Source organism: Mobula birostris, chromosome 13 (genome assembly GCF_030028105.1).
Source record: "Mobula birostris isolate sMobBir1 chromosome 13, sMobBir1.hap1, whole genome shotgun sequence".
Lineage (NCBI taxonomy): Eukaryota > Metazoa > Chordata > Chondrichthyes > Myliobatiformes > Myliobatidae > Mobula > Mobula birostris.
In genome coordinates, this window is record NC_092382.1 from 8678218 (window position 1) to 8701863 (window position 23646).

Consider the following 23646-nt stretch of genomic DNA (forward strand, 5'->3'; position numbering starts at 1 on the left):
TAAGAGGATGCAGGGTGACTTGGATAGGTTGGGTGAGTGGGCAAATGCATGGCAGATGCAATTTAATGTGGATAAATGTGAAGTTATCCACTTTGGTGGCAAAAATAGGAAAACAGATTATTATCTGAATGGTGGCCGATTAGGAAAAGGGGAGGTGCAACGAGACCTGGGTGTCATTGTGCACCACTCATTGAAAGTGGGCATGCAGGTACAGCAGGCGGTGAAAAAGGAGAATGGAATGCTGGCATTTATAGCGAGAGGATTCGAGTACAGGAGCAGGGAGGTACTACTGCAGTTGTACAAGGCCTTGGTGAGACCACACCTGGAGTATTGTGTGCAGTTTTGGTTCCCTAATCTGAGGAAAGACATTCTTGCCATAGAGGGAGTACAAAGAAGGTTCACCCGATTGATTCCTGGGAAAGCAGGACTTTCATATGATGAAGGACTGGATCGACTAGGCTTATACTCGCTGGAATTTAGAAGATTGTGGGGGCGGGGGGATCTTATTGAAATGTATAAAATCCTAAAGGGATTGGACAGGCTAGATGCAGGAAGATTGTTCCCTGTGTTGGAGAAGTCCAAAACGAGGGGTCACAGTTTGAGGATAAAGGGGAAGCCTTTTAGGACCGACATGAGGAAAAACATCTTCACACAGAGAGAGGTGAATCTGTGGAATTCTCTGACACAGGAAACAATTGAGGCCAGTTCATTGGCTGTATTTAAGAGGGAGTTAGATATGGCCCTTGCGGTTAAGGGGATCAGGGGGTATGGAGAGAAGGCAGGTACAGGGTTCTGAGTTGGATGATCAGCCATGATCATACTGAATGGTGTTGCAGGCTCGAAGGGCCGAATGGCCTACTCCTGCATCTATTTTCTATGTTTCTATGTTTCAATGAGATCCTGGCTAGTCTGTGACCGCTTCTTTGACGTGGCTCCAAATCCATAAATAATTCCTCATCGGATTTGACGGTGTAAAACAGAAACCAGACAAGTAACGATCACAGAGGAAGAAAGAAGTCAGAAGGTTTTTATAACAGAGTGAACAGTCGCAGAAAAGAAGATGTGATTCATCTCCTCAGTCCGCCAGTGTCCAAAGTTACAGCGGATTACCGGCTGACACCTGATGCCTTTCCTTTGCCTTTTCCAGTGGAGGTTTATTCAGTGATTACACATTACAACATGGCAGTATTCCCAGATTCACACTGTTTGCATAGAAACATAGAAAACCTACAGCACAACACAGGCCCTTTGGCTCACAAAGTTGTATCGAACATGTCCCTACCTTCGAAATTACTAGGCTTACCTATAGCCCTCTGTCTTTCTAAGCTCTATGTAACTATCCAAATGTCTCTTAAAAGACCCTGTCGTATCCGCCTCCACCACCGTTGCCGGCAGCCTATTCCACGCACTCACCACTCTCTTCGTAAAAGAAATGTACCCCTGACATCTTATCTGTACCTACTTCCCAGCAACTTAAACCTGTGTCCTCTTGTAGCAACCATTTCAGCTCTGGGAAGAAAGCATCTGACTCTCCACAAGATCAATGCCTCTCATCATCTTATACACCTCTATCAGGTCACCTCTCATCCTCCTTCACTCCAAGGAGAAAAGGCCGAGTTCGCTCAACCTATTCTCATAAGGCATGCTCCCCAATCCAGGCAACATCCTTGTAAATCTCCTCCGCACCCTTTCTATGGCTTCCCCATCCTTCCTGTAGTGAGGTGACCAGAACTGAGCACAGTACTTCAAGTGGGGTCTGACTGGGGTCCTATATAGTTGCAACGTTACCTCTCAGCTCCTAAATTCAATTCCACGATTGATGAAGGCCAAAACGCCGTATGCCTTCTTAACCACAGAGTCAACCTGCGCAGCTGCTCTGAGTGTTCTGTGGACTCGGACCTCAAAATCCCTCTGATCCTCCACACTGCCAAGTGTCTTACAATTAATTGGGGATACAGGGCTACAGATCCCTGAAAGTTGCCTCCCAGGTAGATAGGGCAGTTAAGAAAGCTTATGGGGTGTTAGCTTTCATAAGTCGAGGGATAGCGTTTAAGAGTCGCGATGTAATGATGCAGCTCTATAAAATTCTGGTTAGGCCACACTTGGAGTACTGTGTCCAGTTCTGGTCACCTCACTATAGGAAGGATGTGGAAGCATTGGAAAGGGTACAGAGGAGACTTACCAGGATGCTGCCTGGTTTAGAGAGTATGCATTATGATCAGAGATTAAGGGAGCCAGGGCTTTACTCTTTGGAGAGAAGGAGGATGAGAGGAGACATGATAGAGGTGTACAAGATAATAAGAGGAACAGATAGAGTGGATAGCCAGTGCCTCTTCCCCAGGGCACCACTGCTCAATACAAGAGGACATGGCTTTAAGGTAAGGGGTGGGGAGTTCAAGGGGGATATTAGAGGAAGTTTTTTTACAGAGAGTGTTTGGTGTGTGGAATGTACTGCCTGAGTCAGTAGTGGAGGCAGATACACTAGTGAAGTTTAAGAATTACTAGACAGGTATATGGAGGAATTTAAGGTGGGGGCTTATATGGGAGGCAGGGTTTGAGGGTCGGCACAACATTGTGGGCCGAAGGGCCTGTAATATGCTGTACTATTCTATGTTCTATGTTTTAATATTATATTCTGCCATCATATTTGACCTACCAAAATGAACCACTTCACACTTATCTGGGTTGAACTCCATCCGCCACTTCTAACTCAGTTCTGCATCCGAGCAATGCCCCGCTGTAACCTCTGATAGCCCTCCACACTACCTACAACACCTTCAACCTTTGTGTCATCAGCAAACTTATGAACGCATCCCTCCACTTCCTCGTCCAGGTGATTTATGAAAATCACGAAGAGTAAGGGTCCCAGAACTGGTCCCTGAGGCACCCCACTGGTGACCGAGCTCCATGCAGAATATGACCCTTCTACATCAACTCTTTGCCTTCTGTGGGCAAGCCAGTTCTGGATCCACAAAGCAATGTCCCCTTGGATCCCATGCCTCCTTACTTTCTCAATAAGCCTTGCAGTTACAGATTGTAACACAATTATCATCACCCAGAACAGAACACACTCCAGCTCCTGTGGCACCCACTGATGACGCCCCAGTTCTCACGGACATCCTGCCGTCACATTGTACAGTCCTCCCGAGATAAAAGTTTCTGCCGTACTTCCATTTAAACTCGTTTATTGCAACCTCAGAATTGTGAGATACTCCCCTCGCTCTGATCATTGAGCCGCCGCCAGAGGTATTTACAACCTTTTCAATCATTGCTTGAGATTAACATTTTTAACAATTATATTTATTTATTTGTGATTTGTTCTTATGCTTTGATATCCCTATTAATCAGAGTTCCGACACCCATCAGTGCTGTGATGTGCGAAAATTCAAACACGTTCTCCCTCCCACTCACCCGATGTTCCTCTCCACTGAACTGATTCTCGGCCGTTAACGCCAGGCTCACTCCGTTCACCACTGATGATGTCCCAGTCCTCGCTGACATCCTGCCGTCACACGGTACAGTCTTCCCGAAACTAAAGTTCCTGCCGTATTTCCATTTAAACTCGTTTATTCCAGCGTCAGAGAACTGTGAACTGCTCCACTCGCTGTGAGCATTGAGCGGCCACCAGGGATCTGTACTGGGATCCGGGAGCATCGCCTGCTCCAGCCTGTCCTGGTAGAAATCCATCAACAGCAACAGCTGGAAATCGTCACAGCTTGCCAGGAGCTCGGTGATCACTGAGCTCGGACCTGTGAAGGAAAATGGGGGAAATTAAAGACATTATCGAACACCTATTGGACAGCAAATTTCTCTCTGGATCCTAAAGACGGGGTTTTTGTGCAGCACGTCGCCGAACACAATCTGAAACAGACACAAAAACGTGTTACACTTTGGAAGGACAGATCAGAGAAGGAATTACACAGTGAAAGTCAGGGTAGTGAGTAGTGCACTGACGAACATGGATATGACACCAGGGATTTTAGTTTATTGAAAGTGGTGTCACGTGCAGTTGGGGTTGTAAAGAAATATTTGGTACATTGGATTTTATAAGTCAAACTGTGAGTAGAGTCGTACAGAAACTGCTGTAAGTATTCGACAGTTCAGGCAGCAACTGTGGAAATCTGTCTACAGTCGATGTTACGGGCCAAGACCCTTTCCAAAACGTCGACACTTTACTCTTTCCCGTAGCTGATGTCTGGCCCGCCGAGCCCCTCAAGCATTTTGTGTGCGTTGCTTAGAATTCCCGATTCTGCAGGTTGTCTCGTCTCAGTTGAATAGGTAAATTGGTATGTCATTTTGGAGTTGTAGGGGTCGTTCGCGAGTCGTAGTTCGAGTATTGTGTGCAGTTGCAACATGGATCAGCTTTGGAGACACTCAGTTCTCAGTAATTCCACCTGCATTTACCTACTTCAAAAAATTGCCTTCAGCGGGTAAATGCTGCTCTAAATGGTGTCCCGAAAACCTTACAGGCACAGGTAAACCGAGACAGTTTGAATGGTTTGATATACTTAAAATTGCATAAGAAAAAGTTAGAGTAAAATTTAGGAACAGTATTCTGGTTAGTTTGACCTCAGTGGTGTGAATAATGTTCAGCCATAGTAAACACTATGACAGGAGAAAGTTGAAAGGATCGAACAAATCCACCAATGAATTGTAAAGGAGAAATTAAGCTGACTGAATCCACTGGAATGTTCTTGGTGATGCAACTAGCAGAATAGTTAAGGCGAGACCAGAGAATGTGGAGCATTTGGATTTTCAGTAACATCCCACATTGGAGATTCATCGGGAAACTTCAACCACCAGGTGCTGGGGATAAAGTATTTATATGGATACGGAATTAGTTGGTCAACATGACATAAAGTAGGGATAAATGGGTTGTTTTCCAAATGGCAGGGAGTGACCTGTGGGTCACTGGAATTAGTGCCAGGACCCGCGCTGTTCAGATGACGATTTTGACTATGGAGATAACTGTGACATCTCCACATTTGTTTATGAGACAAATCTGGATGCAGTGGTTATATCTGAAGAAATTCTGATGATTGATTTGAACCGGTGTGGGAAGTTGAGATATACATGTCAGGTACAGAGCAGATGCTGAATATGAGATTGCCCAATTTGGTGTCAACAAAATGATTCCTACATACCCATCTGTTTTCCTGATGTTGTAGCTTCTGGAACCCCTCCCTTACTTGCTGCTTCAGCCATTTTGAGGATAAGTGTGGGCAGCTTCTGGTTCTCTGTAACAAGTAAAATTAGCAGACGGGTCAGACATCAATTAAGGCACAAAGGAGAACTTTGCCATGTCCATTCAGCTACACACTGACAGTAACATGTTCATATCCAATGCAGTCATGATATGGCCTGATCCTTCTGCACACATTCACACCCCCAATCACACAATCCCTGGAGTACCCACGTTGGCCGCATTACCGGCTGATCTGCTCACGCTGTTCAAAGCAAGAACAAGTTTCAGGAACCAGTCCTGTGGCATGGACCCGGAGTGGTGTCATACCGAATTGTGGATCGGTGGAATTTCAATGCAGGTTGGAGAGTCTGAGCAGACAGTACCCACTGCTTTGACCCTCCCACCACTGGTGGCGCTGTGATGATCAACGGACGTCTGTAACAACAGCGAAACCCATAACACTCCTGCTGACCATGCGACTTCCATTCCTCTTGTTGCGGAATTGCGCAGATTTCTTAATCACACCTGATTCTCCTTTCATTTTAACATGGATGTCACTGGCAAGTTTCCATGAAGTTAAATACAGGAGCGATGTTAGAAGGTTTCTAAAGTCTCAGTGGATTAATTTTTGTGCAATTTGCTTTGATGAAACGATTTGCACCATTTCCTCGCCTTTATTAAATCTGTGCCTACTAACAGTGATTATACCTTCACCAACCTTTACATCTGACCTTCATATATATTAAAAAAAAACAGCTCATCCTGTGGACTAGTGCGATACCATGCATCATGATTACATTTAATGCATTTGGTTAAATTTTAATGCATGACTTGTTTATTATCTGATGATCCACTGAAGAGGGAGGGGGACAGCGATTACTGTAACGAAATCTGCCTCCAGGAATCAATGAAAGGCTGCAGATGGGACTGTGAACTTTGAGTATTTGAGTTCACCTTTCCTTTTGCACGCGGTCCATTAATTTACCAAACTAGGAATTTGCGCATTCAAATTGTAGTGGTGCTAATCGTGGTTCAGAACCTGTGGAAGTCAAATTCAAACCTCGGTTATTGACTGGGTTCTTCAAATTAATAAATATTGTGCAGTATTTCCTACTTTCTGAAGACAAGGCTGGGGATAATTTTGACATTTCCAGGCTGGATAAGTTTGTGCTGGAGATAATGTTTACAACGTTCAACCTGACAGTGAAAGGATGATTTGCATTCCCTCTGATGACTGGTGTGTCGTGGGAGATGGAGGATCAGAAGCAACAAGATGACTGTGTGCCAGGGACTCGAGTTCTTTGGGCACAGAGCTCGGAAAAAGCAACACAACTGACTTTTTTAACATCGGAAATCAGCGAGTTGTTTGTTATGTCTCTCCTCTCGCTGCGAAACAGGGACATCTCTTTTTATCCCTTATTAGGGACAGAGAGAGCCTGTGGTATGTCGAATTACCGGGTGAAAGAGTAGGCTTTGTCTGTATCTTTACTGATGCTTTGCCAAACGCTTGAGTGCTCGGTGGAGTGTGCGGATGCTTTTTTGCTGGTGGGGAGGGGCGGTCGTTGTTTTGCTGCTGTTTATGCGTGAGTGAGAGGAGCTGCGGGTTGTCTTTGAGTTTCTAACATTTGACTGTCATTCATACTTTGGGGCACTCCTCTGTTCTCGTGGATATTTGCGAAGAAACATACATTTCTCTGACATTAAATGTACCCATTGAAGCCTATAGATATAATTCACTCTTTAACTTAGCAACAGCGTTAACGATCTATCAATTTGTTAATGTTATTTTTCTGGAAATAAAAAGCTACCAGAATATTTGGATTTTGTAAGTAATGGCTTCTCAGGCTCATAAGCTGCATCGCCCCTCTATATATTCCCCCTGGTGAGGCAAATTGATTTTGTGTGCTATTCATTTTCTTTTCGTTATTAGAGAATGTCCTGGTGAAGGAGTTCTGTTCATTCTATTCAGCCATGCTATAGTACGACTAGTACTAATACTACTACTACTACTACTACTACTACCACTACGTCGACTCAGGCCGAGGGGGCCGGCGTCGGGCACGATAACGGACTCTCCACTTCTCCCTGTCCCTCATCAGTGTGTTCAGTTCATCCACATTAGCCGCGCCGCTGTCTTCTAGCAGCATGTTGACCATAGTCTTGGGAGGGCGCCCAGGGCTCATCCTCCCGTGCTTGGGCTCCCATATGATGACTAGGCTGGCAGGTAGCTCGTGGTGGCGTAGACAGTGCCCCGCTAGTTGCAGTCTTCTCGCCTGGATTTTAGTGGTGAGCATCGGTAGGTCGTCATAGAGCTCGACGTTCGTCATGTGCTGTTGCCAACTCACGTCAAGAGCCATTCAGAGCATTTGTGTATAGCAACCATCTACAGACTTTAGTATAGTCTTGGTGAGTGTCCATGTCTCGCATCCGTTCGTGAGAATGGACTCTATGACTGCTATGAAAATCCTCTTTTTAAGCCCTCTGGTCAGGTTCGACATCCAGATTTCCTTCATCTCAATCATAGCCCTCCACGCCAGCACCTTCCGCATCTTTATGTCCTTCTCCGAACTCATCATCCTTGATGAGACCGTGCTATAGGCCATGTTCCAAAATATTGGCTAACCGCAATTAACGTGCATCGATTGCAATGTGCTTCACAGCTAGTGTTCTTAACACGTTCTGTCTAGATTACCCCACAGTCATTTTGACAGTGCTCGGTTTATGGCCTTGTTAGTAACGCTTGCTGTGGAAACAGAGAATTGGCCATAATGAAGCCCCGAGTTGCAACACGAAATATCTCTGCATCTCACTCTTGCTGATCCCAGAAGTGTTGGGGTTCTAACTGGGAAATAGACACCAACGTTATTGACCGATCGCTAAAAATACTGCCGGATTTTAAACATATATTTTAAATATTATTGTGAGATGTAGCATTAAAAGAAGCATGTTTTCTTGCAAATCCGTAACACTTCACAATTTTAACTACAATATTGAACTGCTGGGAATTCCATAAATGGCGAGGGACAAATCTGCTTAACAAAATATCGTTTTGGGTGATTTTAAACAGGTCAGTCTGAAAAACATCACCAAGCAACTACCATCAACAGATGATATGCAATACCAGAGGAAACAACACACTGGACCATTGTTACATCACCATCAATAGGCCTACCGTGCTACTCCACGCCCTCACTTCGGGAAGTCTGATCACCTGGCTGTACTTCTACTCCCTGAGTACAGGCAGAGACTGAAGACTGCGGCACCAGTAGTGAGGACCAAGAAGGTTTGGACAAGGGAAGCACAGGAGCCCCTACAGGACTGCTTTCAATCGGCGGACTGGACTGTATTCAGGGATTCATCTTTGAGTATGCTGTAGTTGTTACTGACTTCATTAAAACCTGTGTGGATGAGTGTGTGCCCACAAAGACTGACTGTACATTCCCAAACCAAAAGCCACGGATGAACCAGGAGGTATGTCGTCTGCTGAAGCTAGATCTGTGGCATTCAAGTCTGGCAACCCAGGCCTGTGCAGGGACCAGGTATGGTTTGGGGAGGGCTATTTCAAGAACGAAAAAACAATTTCGAAAGACGTAGGAAGCGACTTCGGATGCACAGCAACTCCGGCAGGGTCTGTACGTCCTAAAAGCGAAACACAATAGCGTGAATGGCGGCGATGCTTCGCTACCAGATGAACTCAATGCCTTCTATGCACGCTTTGAAAGGCAGAACACAACTACAGCCTTGAAAATCCCTGCTGCACCTGATGACCCTGTGATATCTGTCTCAGAGGCCGATGTTAGGCTGTCCTTAAAGAGAGTGAACCCTCGCAAGGCAGAAGGTCCCGATGGAGTACCTGGTGAGGCTCTGAAAACCTGTGCCAACCAACTAGCGGGAGTATTCAAGGACATTTTCAACCTCTCACTGCTACGAGCCGAAGTTCCCACTTGCTTCAAAAGGGCAACAATTATACCAGTGCCTAAGAAGAATAATGTGGGCTGCCCTAATGACTATCGCCCGGTAGTTCTCACATCGACAGTGATGAAATGCTTTGAGAGGTTGGTCATGACTAGATTGAACTCCTGCCTCAGCAAGGACCTGAACCCACTGCAATTTGCCTATCGCCACAATAAGTCAATGGCAGATGCAATCTCAATGGCTCTCCACACGGCTTTAGACCACCTGGACAACACAAACACCTACGTCAGGATGCTGTTCATCGACTATAGCTCAGCACTTAATACCATCATTCCCACAATCCTAATTGAGAAGTTGCAGAACCTGGGCCTCTTTACCTCCCTCTACAATTGGATCCTCGACTTCCTAACCAGAAGACCACATTCTGTGCCGATTGGTGATAACATATACTCCTCGCTTATGATCAATTCTAGCGCACCTCAGGGGTGTGTGCTTAGCCCACTGCTCTACTCTCTATATACACATGACTGTGTGGCTGGGCAGAGCTCAAGTACTATCTACAAATTTGCTGATGACACAGGTATTGTTGGTAAAATCTCCGGTGGTGATGAGAGGGCGTACAGGAGTGAGATATGCCAACTAGTGGAGTGGTGCCGCAGCAACAACCTGGCACTCAACGTCAGTAAGACAAAAGAGCTGATTGTGGACTTCAGCAAGGGTAAGACGAAGAAACACATACCAATCCTCATAAAGGGATCAGAAGTGGGGAGAGTGAGCAGTTTCAAATTCCTGGGTGTTAAGATCTCTGAGGATTAACCTGGTCCCAACATATCGATGCAGTTATAAAGAAGGCAAGACAACGGCTATACTTTATTAGGCATTTGAAGAGGTTTGGTATGTCAACAAATACACTCAAAAACTTCTACAGTTGTACCGTGGAGAGCATTCTGACAGGCTGTATCACTGTCTGGTATGGAAGGGCTACTGAACAGGGCCAAACGAAGGTTGTAAATCTAGTCAGATTCATATTGGATACTAGCCTACAAAGTACGCAGGACATCTGCAGGAAGTGGTGTCTCAGAAAGGCAGTGTCCATTTTTAAGGACCTCCAGCACACAGGGCATGTCCTTTTCTCACTGTTACCATCAGATAGGAGGTACAGAAGCCTGAAGGCACGCACTCAGCGATTCAGGAACAGCTCGTCCCCTCTGCCATCCGATTCCTAAATGGACATTGAATCTTTGGACATTACCTCACTTTTTACAGTATTTCTGTTTTTGCACTGTTTAAAAAAATCTATTCAATATATGTATGCCGTAATTGTAATACTCGTTTATTTATTATTATTTTGGTTATTATTTTTCCCCTGCTAGATTATATTTTGCATTGAACTGCTGCTGCTAAGTTAACAAATTTGACATCACATGTCGGTGATAATAAACCTGATTCTGACTCTGATCTATACCATTATCTAAATCATTTAAATACAGCATACATAGAAGTGGTCCCAACACCAACCCCTGCAGAACACCATTAGTCGCTGGCAGCCAACAAGAAAATGATCCTTTTATTCTCATTCGCTGCCTCTTACCAATCAGCCAATGCACTAACCATGTTAGTACCATTCCTGTAATACCACGGGCACCTAACTTGGTAAGCAGGCTCATGTGTGGCACCATGTCAAAGGCCTTCTGAAAGTCCAGATATACAACATCCACTGCATCCCCTTTGTCTATCCTACTTGTACTCTCCTCAAAGAATTCCAACAGGTTTGACTGGCAGGATTTTCCCTGAAAGAAACCATGTTGACTATATACTATCTTGTTCTGTGTCACCAAGTACTCCATCACATCATCCTCAACAATTGACTCCAACATTTTCCCAACCACTGAGGTCAGGCTAACTGGTCGATATTTTCCTTTTTGCTGTCTTCTTCTGCTGTTTGGAATTTCAGCTTGTCTCCATCAGCTCAACAGAGCACATTTGATCACAATATCATTGCTGGGCGGGATCTTGCCCAGCACAGTTGGCTGTCATGTTTCCCTGCAGTGTAGCAGGAACAAAATGTAAAATTATAAAATAGAAACTGCTTTAAACTCAGTACATTAGGGTACTTCTGTGAAAGGAGAAATGTGTAAGACCCAGTTACAGAATTAGACTGTCCAAGGTGCTGCGATCTGCTGTATATTTCCAGCATTCTCTTTTTTTACTTTAAATTTCCTGTAACTGTAGTTTTTTTCCTCTTCATTTTAATGCACAGATAGTAACTGATTGCAAAATATCAGCAACACCCCAAACTGTGTAAATGTCCCCCCCACCCCCACCGGTTTGTTAGTTCTGAGCTCAGTGGGACCCTGGTGTATACATTCCATACAGTCAATACTCACAGCATCCTTTCCTCCCACTGTCATTCTGTTACATTTGCTGCCGAGGCCACTGTCTCTACGCTGAGAGGCGGTGACCAAAGAGAAATAAAAACAAATATGCAACACTTCTTGCAGCTCTGGTGGGCTGTTACCCTGGAAGCGGAGAAAGTGGCTCACCAAAAGAAACCGAAAAGGGAAATAACAAGCTGAACATTGTATGCTGCGAGTTTCATTATGCCAAAGGTTAACAGTGCAGCCATTTTGTAACGGTGAAACTAAAATTGTAAAGGCTGTTTTTCACCATGCCTCGTGCTGTATTCAATTAATTCTCTAGTAGTTCTGGCTAACAAAAATGATCATTAATATATTAACCTCTGCCGTAAATATACCCAGTGGCAGCCTCAATCACTATCTGTTGCACCAAAGTCCACACATTGACCGCTCTTTGGCTGAAGAAGTTTCTCTCATCTCAGTTTTAAAGGGAAACTTCTTTATTCGGAGGCTGTCCTCTCAGACCACAGACTCCCCATCTGTTGGAAACATCCCTCCATGTCCACTGGATCCAGGCTGTTCAGCATTCCGTCGGTTTAAATAAGAACCCGTCCACCTCTGTACTTCTGAACTCCATAGAGTACAGGTCCAGGGTCATCAAATGTTTGTCGTACATGCAGCCTCTCATTACAGGGATTACTGTTGTGAAGCACGTGAGCAACAGTTGTACTGAACACATTTCCGGGAATAACAGGGAATGTGGTACCAGGATAATTTGCAGGGGAGAAATGTGGTTTCTTCCTCTAAGTATTTTAAAACAAGTGACTAAACACAGGCCCAGTTCCCGAGGAACAAAGTTAGCGATTTGGGTTCACAACCGTTCGTCAGAATGACTTCAACCATGTCCCGTTTTTGGTGCAGATCCCCAGCATCTTGAGTTTTTGTGCAGCATTTTACACATTATTTCATATTTACACCAGCTAACTTTGAAATTTTTCCCTCTGTATCTTCCCGTCCCCATCTCTCCATCTATCGGTTCTCAGAGTTACGGGTTGGATTCCCATCCAGGTATGAATCACAATTCCCACCCGAACAAGAATTGTTCAGATTTCATTGAAATCACTTTGATGTTTATAAACACTAATTCTTATTCACATTCTCCGGAGCCTCACTGGACAGGAACACTGAAACATCAAGTAAGAAACAGCAGGAGGTGGCCATTCAGCCCCTCTAACCATCAACAAGATGACGGCTGCTCTCCAATCTCAGCCTCATTTTCTCGACCCCTTCGGTCCTCACACATCTACCGATCTGTGTTTTATGTGAAGACGATCAGTGGGACTTCAGCGTCCTCCAGCAATCAGCCCGGTGAATTTCTAAAACAAACACTCTCTAACTTCTTAGATAATCCTGTATGGAAATAATTTCCATCTTCTGCAGCCCCGTGTTGCCCCAACCACTCACCTCCCACCCCTGTCACTATTTTCACATTCCCACCTCCCCCCTCACCTGGATCCACCTCTCACTCCCCAGCTCCTGCCCCATCCCCACCCCTCACCTCTTTTCTCTGACTATTTCCCGTCCACTCTCAGTCCAGAGGGAGGGTCTCGGCCCGAAATGTTGACGGTCCATTTCCCTCCACAGATGCTGCCCGACCCACTGAGTTCCTCCGGCAGTTTGTTCTTTGGTCTGTATAACCCGTGTTAGTATGGGGAGCGGGATTTTACACCATATTCCCGGTACAATCTCAACAAAGCACAAATAATTGTTATGGTAATTACCATACTTAAACATGATGAAAGCTTGCAAATGCTGAAAATCCAAAACAACACACACAAAATGCTGGAGAAATTCAGCACAACAGGCAGACCACGAGTCTTTTTGGACCACGAGCCTTTTTCATTACTGAGGAGGAGGGGGAAGATATCTGAATAGAAAGGTCGGGGAGGAGAGAGAAGCGACCTGGAAGGTGATAGCTGAATTCAGGTGATGGGTAGGTCAAGGGCTGGAGAAGAAAGAATCAGAGAGTTGTCAATAGGATAAAGGGAAAGAGGGGATCCAGGAGGAAGTAATAGGCTGGTGAGCAGAAATGAAAGTTCAGAGTGGGGAATAGAGAAGTGTGTGTGTGGAGGGGGGGGGGGATTGTATACTGGAAGGATAATTCAATATTCATGCAATCGGGTTGGAGGGTACCCAGATGGAATATAAAGGTGTTGCTCCTCCACTCTGAGGGTGGTCTAATCTTGGCACAAGAGGAGGCCATCGATCGAGACTTCGGAATGGGAATAAGAATTAAATTGTTTGACCACTGCGAAGTCCCCCATGTGCCAGATAATACAGAGATGCTCAACAAAACGGAATCCTAGTTTATGGCGGCACTCACCAATGTAAATGAGTCCGCATCGGGAGCACGGGACACAATAGATGATCCCAGCAGATTCGCAGGTGAAGTGTTGCCTCACTTGGAAGGACTGTTCCGGGTTCTGAATGGATGTGAGGGAGGAGGTGTACGGGTAGGTGTAGTACTCAGGCCGTATGTAGGGATAAGTATCTGGAAGAAGATTAGTGAGGAGGGATGAATGATCAAGGAAATTGTGGAGCGAGTGATCCCTGTTGACCCCTGTTTGTGACATCCGAAACAGATTTGCACAGATTTGCTTAAATGCAATCCTTACATTCATTAGTTATCTCTACATTGCAATATAAACATGATATATTCCAGACAGTGAATGCTCAAGGCATCCGGGCCTCCACGCCGGCTCCTGAGGCCACTGAGGGGTAGTGACCAGAGAGTGATAAAAAATGTTCAACACTCTGCAGCTCTGGTGGGCTGTTACCCTGGTGATGGAGGAAGTGGCTCAGCAGAACCAACTGAAAATAGGAAATAAAGAACTCAACCTCACATGCTCTGAGTTTTATTATGACAACGATGAATACTGAGCTCTCAGTCATTTTGTAATGGGCAGGCTAAAATTGCAATGGCTGTTTTAACCCTGTCTCGAGGTGTATCCATTAAATCTGTTGGTATTTACATTTCTACAGAACTTCCAGCAGTGCAGAAACTGGTCCAAAATCAAAACACATTGTTCGATGCGGCCGGTCTGTTCCAAATGTCACTATAGGATATTTACATAAGGACATCACACAATGCATTGTGGTGATAACCATTAAGTGTTCTTCTTTGTTCAATTAAGTGGTTAAAAATTCCATTATATTCTTGCGTCTGCAAATACCCTATAACCTCGATCAAACCCTGGCATTGATACAGGTGATATTCAGATCCTGCTACTGCACAGAAGGATGGAAGAGAAGGTCCCCAGATACAACTGAATAGATTGAGGTTGTGACTCAGATCCTACACTCCCCTACTGTTGAAAACATCTTGCCCCTTTCGCACTATCCAGTCCTCGGGATTTCATTCACGTTTCTGTTCCCAGAGTCGCCACCCCTCCATTGCGAACAGGCCCAGAGACACCAAATGCCACTCATACATAAAACCTTTCATTCCAGAATCACTCTTGTGAAACTGTTATGTACACATTTCCATGAATAGCAGACAAGCTGGTTGCAGGATAATCTATTGATTCCTTGGAGCGCAGGAGAATGAGGGGGGAGATGCTAGCAGGGGTTCCCAGACATTTTTTTTTGTCATGGACCCCTACCATTTACGGGAGGATCTGTGGACCCCAGGTTGGGAACCCCTGTTGGAGGTAAACAAACCTATGATGGTGTAAATAGGGTGAATGTTGGCAGGCTTTTGCGCTTCATGTTCAGTGTGGTCATAGGCTTAGAGTAAAAAGTGAAATATCTAAAGGGAATCGAAGTAGGAACTATTTCACTCAGAGGGTGGCACGAATGCGGATGCAGGTTTCAAATGCAGTATTTAGGAGACGTTTGCATGTGTACATGGATGAAGGAGGTATCGAGGGATATGGTCTGGGTGCATGTGGATGGGTTCAGGCAGAGGAAGGCACAGACTAGATGGGCCGAAAGCCCTCTTTCTGTGCTGAAAGGGAACGAATTTAAATTGAACGTCCTACACAAGTCTATTTCCCAGGAGACTTAAATCATTTCAACGTAATGTTTGAAAATGCTGCAAATACAAGAAACACTACAGATAAAGAGGATAAAAGTTAATGCTTCAGCTCCAACTCCCTGTGTCGGAATGGTTTCAAACATTTTCGGATCTGATTTCAGGTCTCGAACAACTTGAATATTTCTTTATTTTCCAGCTGCTCAAAGACAGGCGACAGGAGCGGGAACTTCCAGACACGGTGAAAATACTGAACCCGAGGTAGATAACCAACGATGCAAACACTACACAGCCTGTTCCAGATACTCATTCGCTCTGTGTACTGATATTACCTCTCAGGTCTCTCTGATCTCTACGCTCGTTTGTATCTGTGCCCTTTGACTTTGGGCTCCCCAACCCTGGGGAACAATCCTTGGTCTATTTGACTGGGCATCAACGGCATTGCAGACTGCGTTAGGGAAAATAGCTTTGACTGTACCAGTGATGCCCCCCATGCTCTAAACGATGCTTGACCTACCTGCCGCATTTTATACATTATTTCATATTTACACCAGCTACATTTCTTTTAATGTTTCCATGGTACTTTCGCCGTCCCCATCGCTCTCCACACTCCAACCCGTCTCAGAGTTATGGGTTCGATTTCCATCCCCATCTGACACACAATTCAGACCTGAATGGATATTGTGCAAGTTTCATTCAACCAAATTCTATGTTCATAAACACTAATTTCTATTCACATTCCTCTGGGGCCTCACTGGACAGGAACACTGAAACATCAAGTGAGAAACAGCAGAAGTTGGCTAGTCAGCCCCTCCAACCATCAACAAGATGACGGCTGCTCTTCCATCTCAGCCATACGTTCCTGCCCAATCTTCATTTCCTCGATTCCTTCAGTCTGCACACATCTGCCGACCTGTTTCATGTCAAGGCGATCAGTGATCATCATCGTCCTCCAGGGATCAGTCTGCTGAATCTCTAAAACAAATACTCTCTAATCTCCTTGATAATCCTCCATGGAATTAAAATCCATCTTCGGCAACCCCGTGTTGCCCCAACTACTCACCTCCCACCCGTCATTATTTCCACCTTCCCACCTCCCCCTCACCTGGATCCACCTCTCACTCCCCAGCTCTTGCCCCATCCCCACCCCTCACCTCTTTTCTCTGACTATTTCCCGTCCACTCTCAGTCCAGAGGGAGGGTCTCGGCCCGAAATGTTGACGGTCCATTTCCCTCCACAGATGCTGCCCGACCCACTGAGTTCCTCCGGCAGTTTGTTCTTTGGTCTACATAACGAAATGTGTTAGTATGGGGAGCAGAATTTTAACACCATATTCCAGATATAATCTCAATAAAGCCTAAACAATTGTTACGGTAATTACCACACTTAAATATGAGAAAGCCTGCAAACGCTAGAAATCCAAACAATACACACAAAATACTGGAGGAACTCAACACATCAGGCAGTATCTATGGAAAAGAGTAAACCGTCGACATTTCAGGCAAAGAGCCTTCCTCATTACTGAGGAGGAGGGGGAAGATATCTGAATAAAAAGGTAAGGGAGGGGAGAGAGGCGAGCTGGAAGGTGTCAGGTGAAGTCAACTGTAGGACAGGTCAAGGGCTGGAGATGAAAGAATCAGAGACTTGTCAATAGGAGAAAGGGAAGCGGTGGTGGGGGGGGGGGGAGGATCCAGGGAGAAATAATAGTTTCGTGAGGGTAAGTTAAAGTTCAGATTGGGGAATAGAGGAGGCTTTTTTTGGGGGGAGGATGGGAATTGTTTACTGCAAGGATAATTTAATATTCATTCAATCATTTTGGAGGGTACCCAGATGGAATATAAGGTGTTGCTCCTCCACTCTGAGGGTGGTCTCATCTTGGCACAAGAGGAGGCCATCGATCGAGATGTGGGAATAGGAATCAGAATTAAATTGTTTGACCACTGCGAAATCCCCCATGTGCCAGATAATACAGAGATGCTCAACGAAATGGAATCCTAGTTTATGGCGGCACTCACCAATGTAAATGAGTCCGCATCGGGAGCACGGGACACAATAGATAAGCCCAGCAGATTCGCAGGTGAAGTGTTGCCTCACCTGGAAGGACTGTTTTGTGTCTGAGTGGAGGTGAGGGAGGAGGTGTCCGGGTAGGTGTAGGACTCAGGCCGCTTGCAGGGATAAGTGGATGGAGGGAGATTAGAGAGGAGGGATGAATGAACAAGGGAATTGTGGAGAGAGTGATCCCTGTTGAAGGAAGAAGGCGGTAGCGAGCGAGGAAGGTAAGGATATGTTTAGATGTAATATCTCTTTGGATAACACTGTGCCAGTTCCGTAATCCAGAAGTCCCATCCCAGGATTATAGCCCAAGCACCAACACTCCCAGGACTCTTTCCTGTTGGTAATATTCAGCAGTGTCTCGTGTAATCCCACTTCTAAAATTAACACTCCGCTCCATCCCATAACAGGGCTAGAACCCGATAATGATTTAACCGGGTGGGGAACCCGGACCATGGGTCACCAGTGGGTGGGAATATATTTTAACTTGTCTTCAGCAGGTGAGTTGAGCACATATGTTTATTAACTTATTGCGGAGCGGGACCTGGATCAGTGCAATTCACCGCCACATCTCCCACAGTGAAACAATAAGAAAATGCTTTTAATATAAAATTGAAAATAAATCACTGGAAACTCAGTACAGGTTTTTGCCATTGTTATGCACAAATATTGCTGACTGCGAGATGTTTGTGACATCCTGAAGAGATTTGCGTAAATGCAATCCCTACATTAATTCGTTATCTCTTTATTGCAATAGAAACATCATATATTCCGTACAGTGAATGCTCAAGGCATCCAGACATCCACACCGGTTTCTGAGGTCACTGAGGGGCGGTGACCAGAGAGTGATAAAAATGCTCAACACTCCTTGCAGCTCTGGTGGGCTGTTACCCTGGTGATGGGGGAAGTGGCTCAGCAGAACTAACTGCAAATAGGAAATAAGGATCAACTCACATGCTCTGAGTTTCATTATGACAAAGATGAATACTGAACCCTCAGCCATTTTGTAATGGGGAAGCTAAGATTCCAATGTCTGTTTTAACCCTGTCTCGAGGTGCATCCAGTAAATCTGTTGGTATTTCCATCTCTGCAGAACTTCCAGTAGTGCAGAAGCTGTTCCAAAATCAAATCCACGTTGTTGGATGCGGCCTATCCACTCCAGATGGCAACTATGGGATATTTACAAAAGATGTCACACAATGCTTCATGTTGATAACCATAAAGTTTAATTGTTTGTTCAATTAAGTGGTTAAAATGCCATTATATTCTTGAGTCTGCAAATAGCTTATATCAATGATCGACCGCAGGCATTGATACAGGTTCAATTCAGATCTGGCTACTGGACAGAATGATGGAAGGGAAGGACCCCAGGTGCAATTGAATGGATTGAAATTGTGACCTCAGTTACTAGACTCCCCTGCTGTTGAAAACATCTTGTCCCTATCCACTCTATCTAGACCTCAGGAGTTCATTGGGGTTCCTGTTCCGAGAGTCACCACCCCTCCATTGAGAACAGGCCCAGAAACACCAAATGCTCCTCATACATAAAACTTTTTATTCCAGAATCACTCTTGTGAACTTTGTAAACAACAACTGTAATGGGCGCTTTTCCAGGGATACAGACAATTTGGTGGCAGAATAATTTATTGAGCCAAATATTTCTCACTGCCCAATTAACTGTCAGAAAAGATCAGCGTGCTATCTAGACAAGGAACCGAAAGGGATGGGGTAGATCTTCAATACCTTTTGTTTGCCTGTATTTACTTGGGAGAGAGATACAGAGAATATAGAAATCGGGAAAAGTTAATCTTGTTATGGATTGTATACAGATTGCGGAACAGGTGCTTGCTGAATTAGAAAAGTTAAATCCCCAGGGCCTGACAAAGTGTACCTCGGACCCTGTGGGAGGCCAGTGCAGAAACTGCTCGAACACTGGCAGAGACATTTAAAATGTACAGAGCTATGAGTGATATGCCAGAGGATGGGAGGATAGCTGGTTTTGCTCATTTAGGCCAGAGAGGCTCGAAAGGTAAGAAGGGATATTATAGGCACGTGATCCTGACATCAGTCTTGGGTCTGTCATTGGATCCTGACGTCAGTCTTGGGTCTGTCATTGGATCCTGACATCAGTCTTGGGTATGTCATTGGAAGGTATTTTAATAAACAGAATTTATAAAATTTCGAAAGACCGGGCCTGATGAGAGACAGTCAGCCTGACAGGTCATGTCTAATCAAATTATTCAAATATTTGAGGAAGTTATCAAGAAGTTTGATGAAGGTAATGTGGGTGTCATTGCCTACATTGATATTAACAGGGCGTTTGAAAAAAGTTCTGTATGGGAGGCTGGTCCAAAAGGGAAAGGTCCTTAGAATTCAGGATGAAGCGAGTGCAGAAGCCAGAGAGTGCTTGCAAATGGTTGTCTCTCCGAACGTAGGCATGAGACTCGCGGGGTGCTGCAGGTATTGATATTAATGAGTTAGATAACAGATGGAAATGCGGCAAGCTGGAGCAGAAAATATGTGAATGGTCCCCGACGTTATAAGTTTGACTTTAACCTCACAATGTAACTTGTTACGACCTTGCACCACATGGCTACCTGCTCTTTAGTTTCTCTGGAACCATAATGCTTTGTTACACTCTGTTATTGTTTACTTTATATCACCTGAATGTCCTGTTGTGCTCTATTGATCTGTATGGATGAGATGCTAAACAGGGTTTTCATTGCACCTCGGTACTTGAGAATAGTAAGCAGGTTTCCTATTTGAATTGTGTGGAGATTATGGACAGGCTGGGCCCAAAATTCAAAAAAAAAACCAATAACAACTGAGTTGCAAAGAGGGTTGCAGTGGTTGTGCAATTTCCTTACAGGTTAATATACAGGTTTAGTTGATGGTGGAGAAGGCAAATGCGATCTTTGCATTCATTTGAAGAGGACTGTAATATAAAAGAAAGGATGGACTGTTGAGAATTTATAAAGTCCTGATGAGGCAACCCTTAGAGTATTCTTAGCAGGTTTGAGCCCCTAACATGAGAAAAATGTGTTAAAAATGGAGAGGATTAAAAGGCGGTTCAGGAAAATGATTCCAGGTTTGATTTCAAAGAACGTGTTCCCGTGATGTACTATTCTATGTTCCATGGGATGTTCTATCTCCATTCGACCATACCATATAGGAGCAGAATTAGGCCATTTAGCCCATCGAGTCTACTCCACAATTTCATTATGTCTGATCCAAGTTTCCTGTCATTCCCAGTCTCCTACCTTTTCACCACACCCTTTCATGGCCTGATCAATCAGCGATCTATCAACCTGTGTCTGAAATATACACAAAGATTTGGTCACAACAGCTACCTGTGGGGGAAAAATAAACTTCCACAGATTCGACATTCCATGGCAAAATAAATTCCTGCTCACACCGTTCTGATAGGACGCCCCTCTATTTTGGGGTAGAGTCATCTGCTCATAGACTCTGCTACCAGAGGAACCATCATCTCCACATAAACTCTGTCAAGGCTTTGCACCAGTCGATAGGTTTCAATACGGTCACCCTTCCTTCCTCGGAATTCCAGTGAACACTGGCCCAGAGCCATCAAACGCTGTTCATATGACAAGCCAATCAATCGTGGAAGCATTTCCGTGAGCAGCCTTTGAACTCCATACAGTTTCAGCACATTCCTTTCGAAGTTAAGAAGCCCAAAACTGCTCACAATACTCCAAGTGTGGCCTGGATATTATAAAGTTTCAACATTGCATTCTTGCTTTTATATTCTAATCCTCTTGAAATGAATGCTAACATCGCCTTTGCCGTCCTCACCACAGCCCCAACCTGCAAATTAATCATTAGGGAATCCTGCACAAGGACCTCCAAGTACCTTTGAACCTCATTTTTCTGTTGTATTTAGAAAATAACTAACCCTTTCATCTCGTCTATCAAAGTGCATGACCATACTCTTCTTGACACTGTATTCCACTTTTTGACCAGTTTCCTAATCTGTCTATGTCCTTCTGTTGCCTTTCTAATTCCTCAAAGTCACATGTCCCTCCACCTTTCTTCACACTGTCTGCAAACTGTGCAACAAAGCCATCAATTCCATCGCCCAAATATTTAACATATAACGTAAAAGAATCGGTCCCAACACGGGCCTTTGTGGAATATCACTAGTCACTGGGAGAAATTCAGAAAAGTTTATTTTATTCCCACGCTTTGCCCCATTACAATCAACCACTGCTTTAAGAATACCAAAATCTGTCTTGCAATACCATGATCTCGTCGCTTGTCAAGGAACCTTATATGTGGCAGAGTAAAGAAGACCTTCTGAAAATCCAAATACACAGCACCAACTGCTTCTCCTTTGTCTATTATGCTTGTTATTTCTTCAAAGAACTCCGTCAGATTTATCAGGCAAGATTTTCCCTTGAGGAAATCCAGTAGACTATGGCCCACTTTATGACGGGTCTCCAAGTACCCTGAGACCGCATCCTTAATAATCGACACCAATATCTTCCCAAATACTGAGGTCAGAGAAACTGGCATATAGGTTCCCAAACACGAGGTAATCTGCAGATGCTGGAAATTCAAGCAACACATTCAAAGTTGCTGGTGAACGCAGCAGGCCAGGCAGCATCTCTAGGAAGAAGTACAGTTGACGTTTCAGGCCGAGACCCTCGGTCAGGACAAATCCTCCAACTTCCCACAAATTGCTGCTCTGCTGGCATCTCATCATTTCCAATCAATTCTGGCAAATTCCCCTCTCATGCCTCTGTAGTTCCCACCATTGTAATGCTGCTACTTCTGTAATATCAATTGGTCTGTCTTTAGCTTCTCCTTCTTTAGTTTCTATTTGACTCCCACTAGCTGACAGACAGGGGACAGTAAGAGGGACTTTCCAAACACGGATTGAACACTAAACCCCGGGTCCATGTTTACTGCTGCAATCATGGAACAGCCCATTAACTCACAGCCTCTCACTGTGAGGGAAGGAATGGCAACTCATTCTCTTCTTGTTTCCAAAGGAACTCCAGAGCCAAACATCTGAGCACAAAACATTAATACTAACGCATCATTTCATACGCCTGGGCAGCTTGAAAGACGGTTCCATTATATATGTGTCAAAACCTGTATGGTATTCCAGGATCCGTCCTCACTGGATCCCAACCCACCCCCAAGATTTTCGCAAGTCTACCCCCTGTCTCACACAGGATAGTGTAATCAGAATTCCTCGCAAACTGTTGTCCGAGTCGTCTGCTTCATTGCGGAAGGAGGAATGCCCAATGTCATCTGTAGAAGCAGTGAGCTCGGGGGAAATCCAAACAGTGGGAATTCCATATTCCTGGACCCCCATCCCAGGATTATAACGAATGGGCCAGCACTCCCAGGACTCTTTACTGCCGCTAATGTGCCGCGGTGTCTCAGCTATTCCCAGTTCAAACACTAACACTCCTACACCAACCCGTGACCGAATTGTAACCTGAGGAACCTGTGTCTGGACGGGGGTCGAGGTTGTGTTCCGGCCCGTGGTTCAAAAATGGCCCGGGATACATTTCAGCTTGTCTCCACATATAAATTGGACATATTGTTGATTATATTATTGTTGAGCGGGTTCTACACCATGTCATTTAGCTGCCACGTTTCCCGTAGCGGAACAGGAATGATATATTTTTAACATTAAATAATAAATGTAGCCCTGGAAAGAAAGTATCGAGATTTTTCTTTTCTTTTGATTCACAAATATTGAATGATTGCAATTGTTTGTGACATTATAAAAAGATTTGAAAAAATACAATCCCAACATTCATTCATCATCTCTTCATTCCAGCACAGACATCGTATATTCCAACAGTAAATGCTCACAGCATACTGGAATCCACACTGGATCCAGAAGCCACCGTCTCTCCGCTAAGGGGCCAATCAGGAATCTATCCTTTCATGCTCTGAACAATCAGGAATCTATCAAACTCTGTCTTAAATACACACAACGATTTGGCCACCACAGCTGCCTGTGCAAAAAAAAAAAAAAAAAAAATTATCCACAGATTGGACATGCCATGGCAAAATAAATTCCTGCTCACCCCGTTCTAATAGGGCGCCTATTATTCTGAGGTAAA

At 44.6% G+C, this 23646-nt stretch overlaps 1 protein-coding gene across 4 annotated transcripts in view; it reads right to left on the reverse strand.

Annotated features, from left to right (window-relative positions):
• Window positions 1-23646, reverse strand: part of LOC140208327 (NACHT, LRR and PYD domains-containing protein 3-like) — a 48620-nt gene that overhangs the window by 20213 nt on the left and 4761 nt on the right. Inside the window, exons 1-3 of one of the 4 annotated variants that reach the window (XM_072276912.1) lie at window positions 13841-14254; window positions 5145-5237; window positions 3412-3749 (exon numbers count right to left, since the gene is read on the reverse strand). In XM_072276912.1, coding sequence (XP_072133013.1) covers window positions 3412-3749; window positions 5145-5237; window positions 13841-14138 — 729 coding nt within the window. In that variant the 5' untranslated portion in view covers window positions 14139-14254. Of the gene's footprint in view, window positions 1-3411; window positions 3750-5144; window positions 5238-8357; window positions 8379-13015; window positions 13092-13840; window positions 14255-23646 lie in introns of those variants that run through there. The other 3 variants (XM_072276914.1, XM_072276915.1, XM_072276913.1) reach the window with 3 other exon arrangements.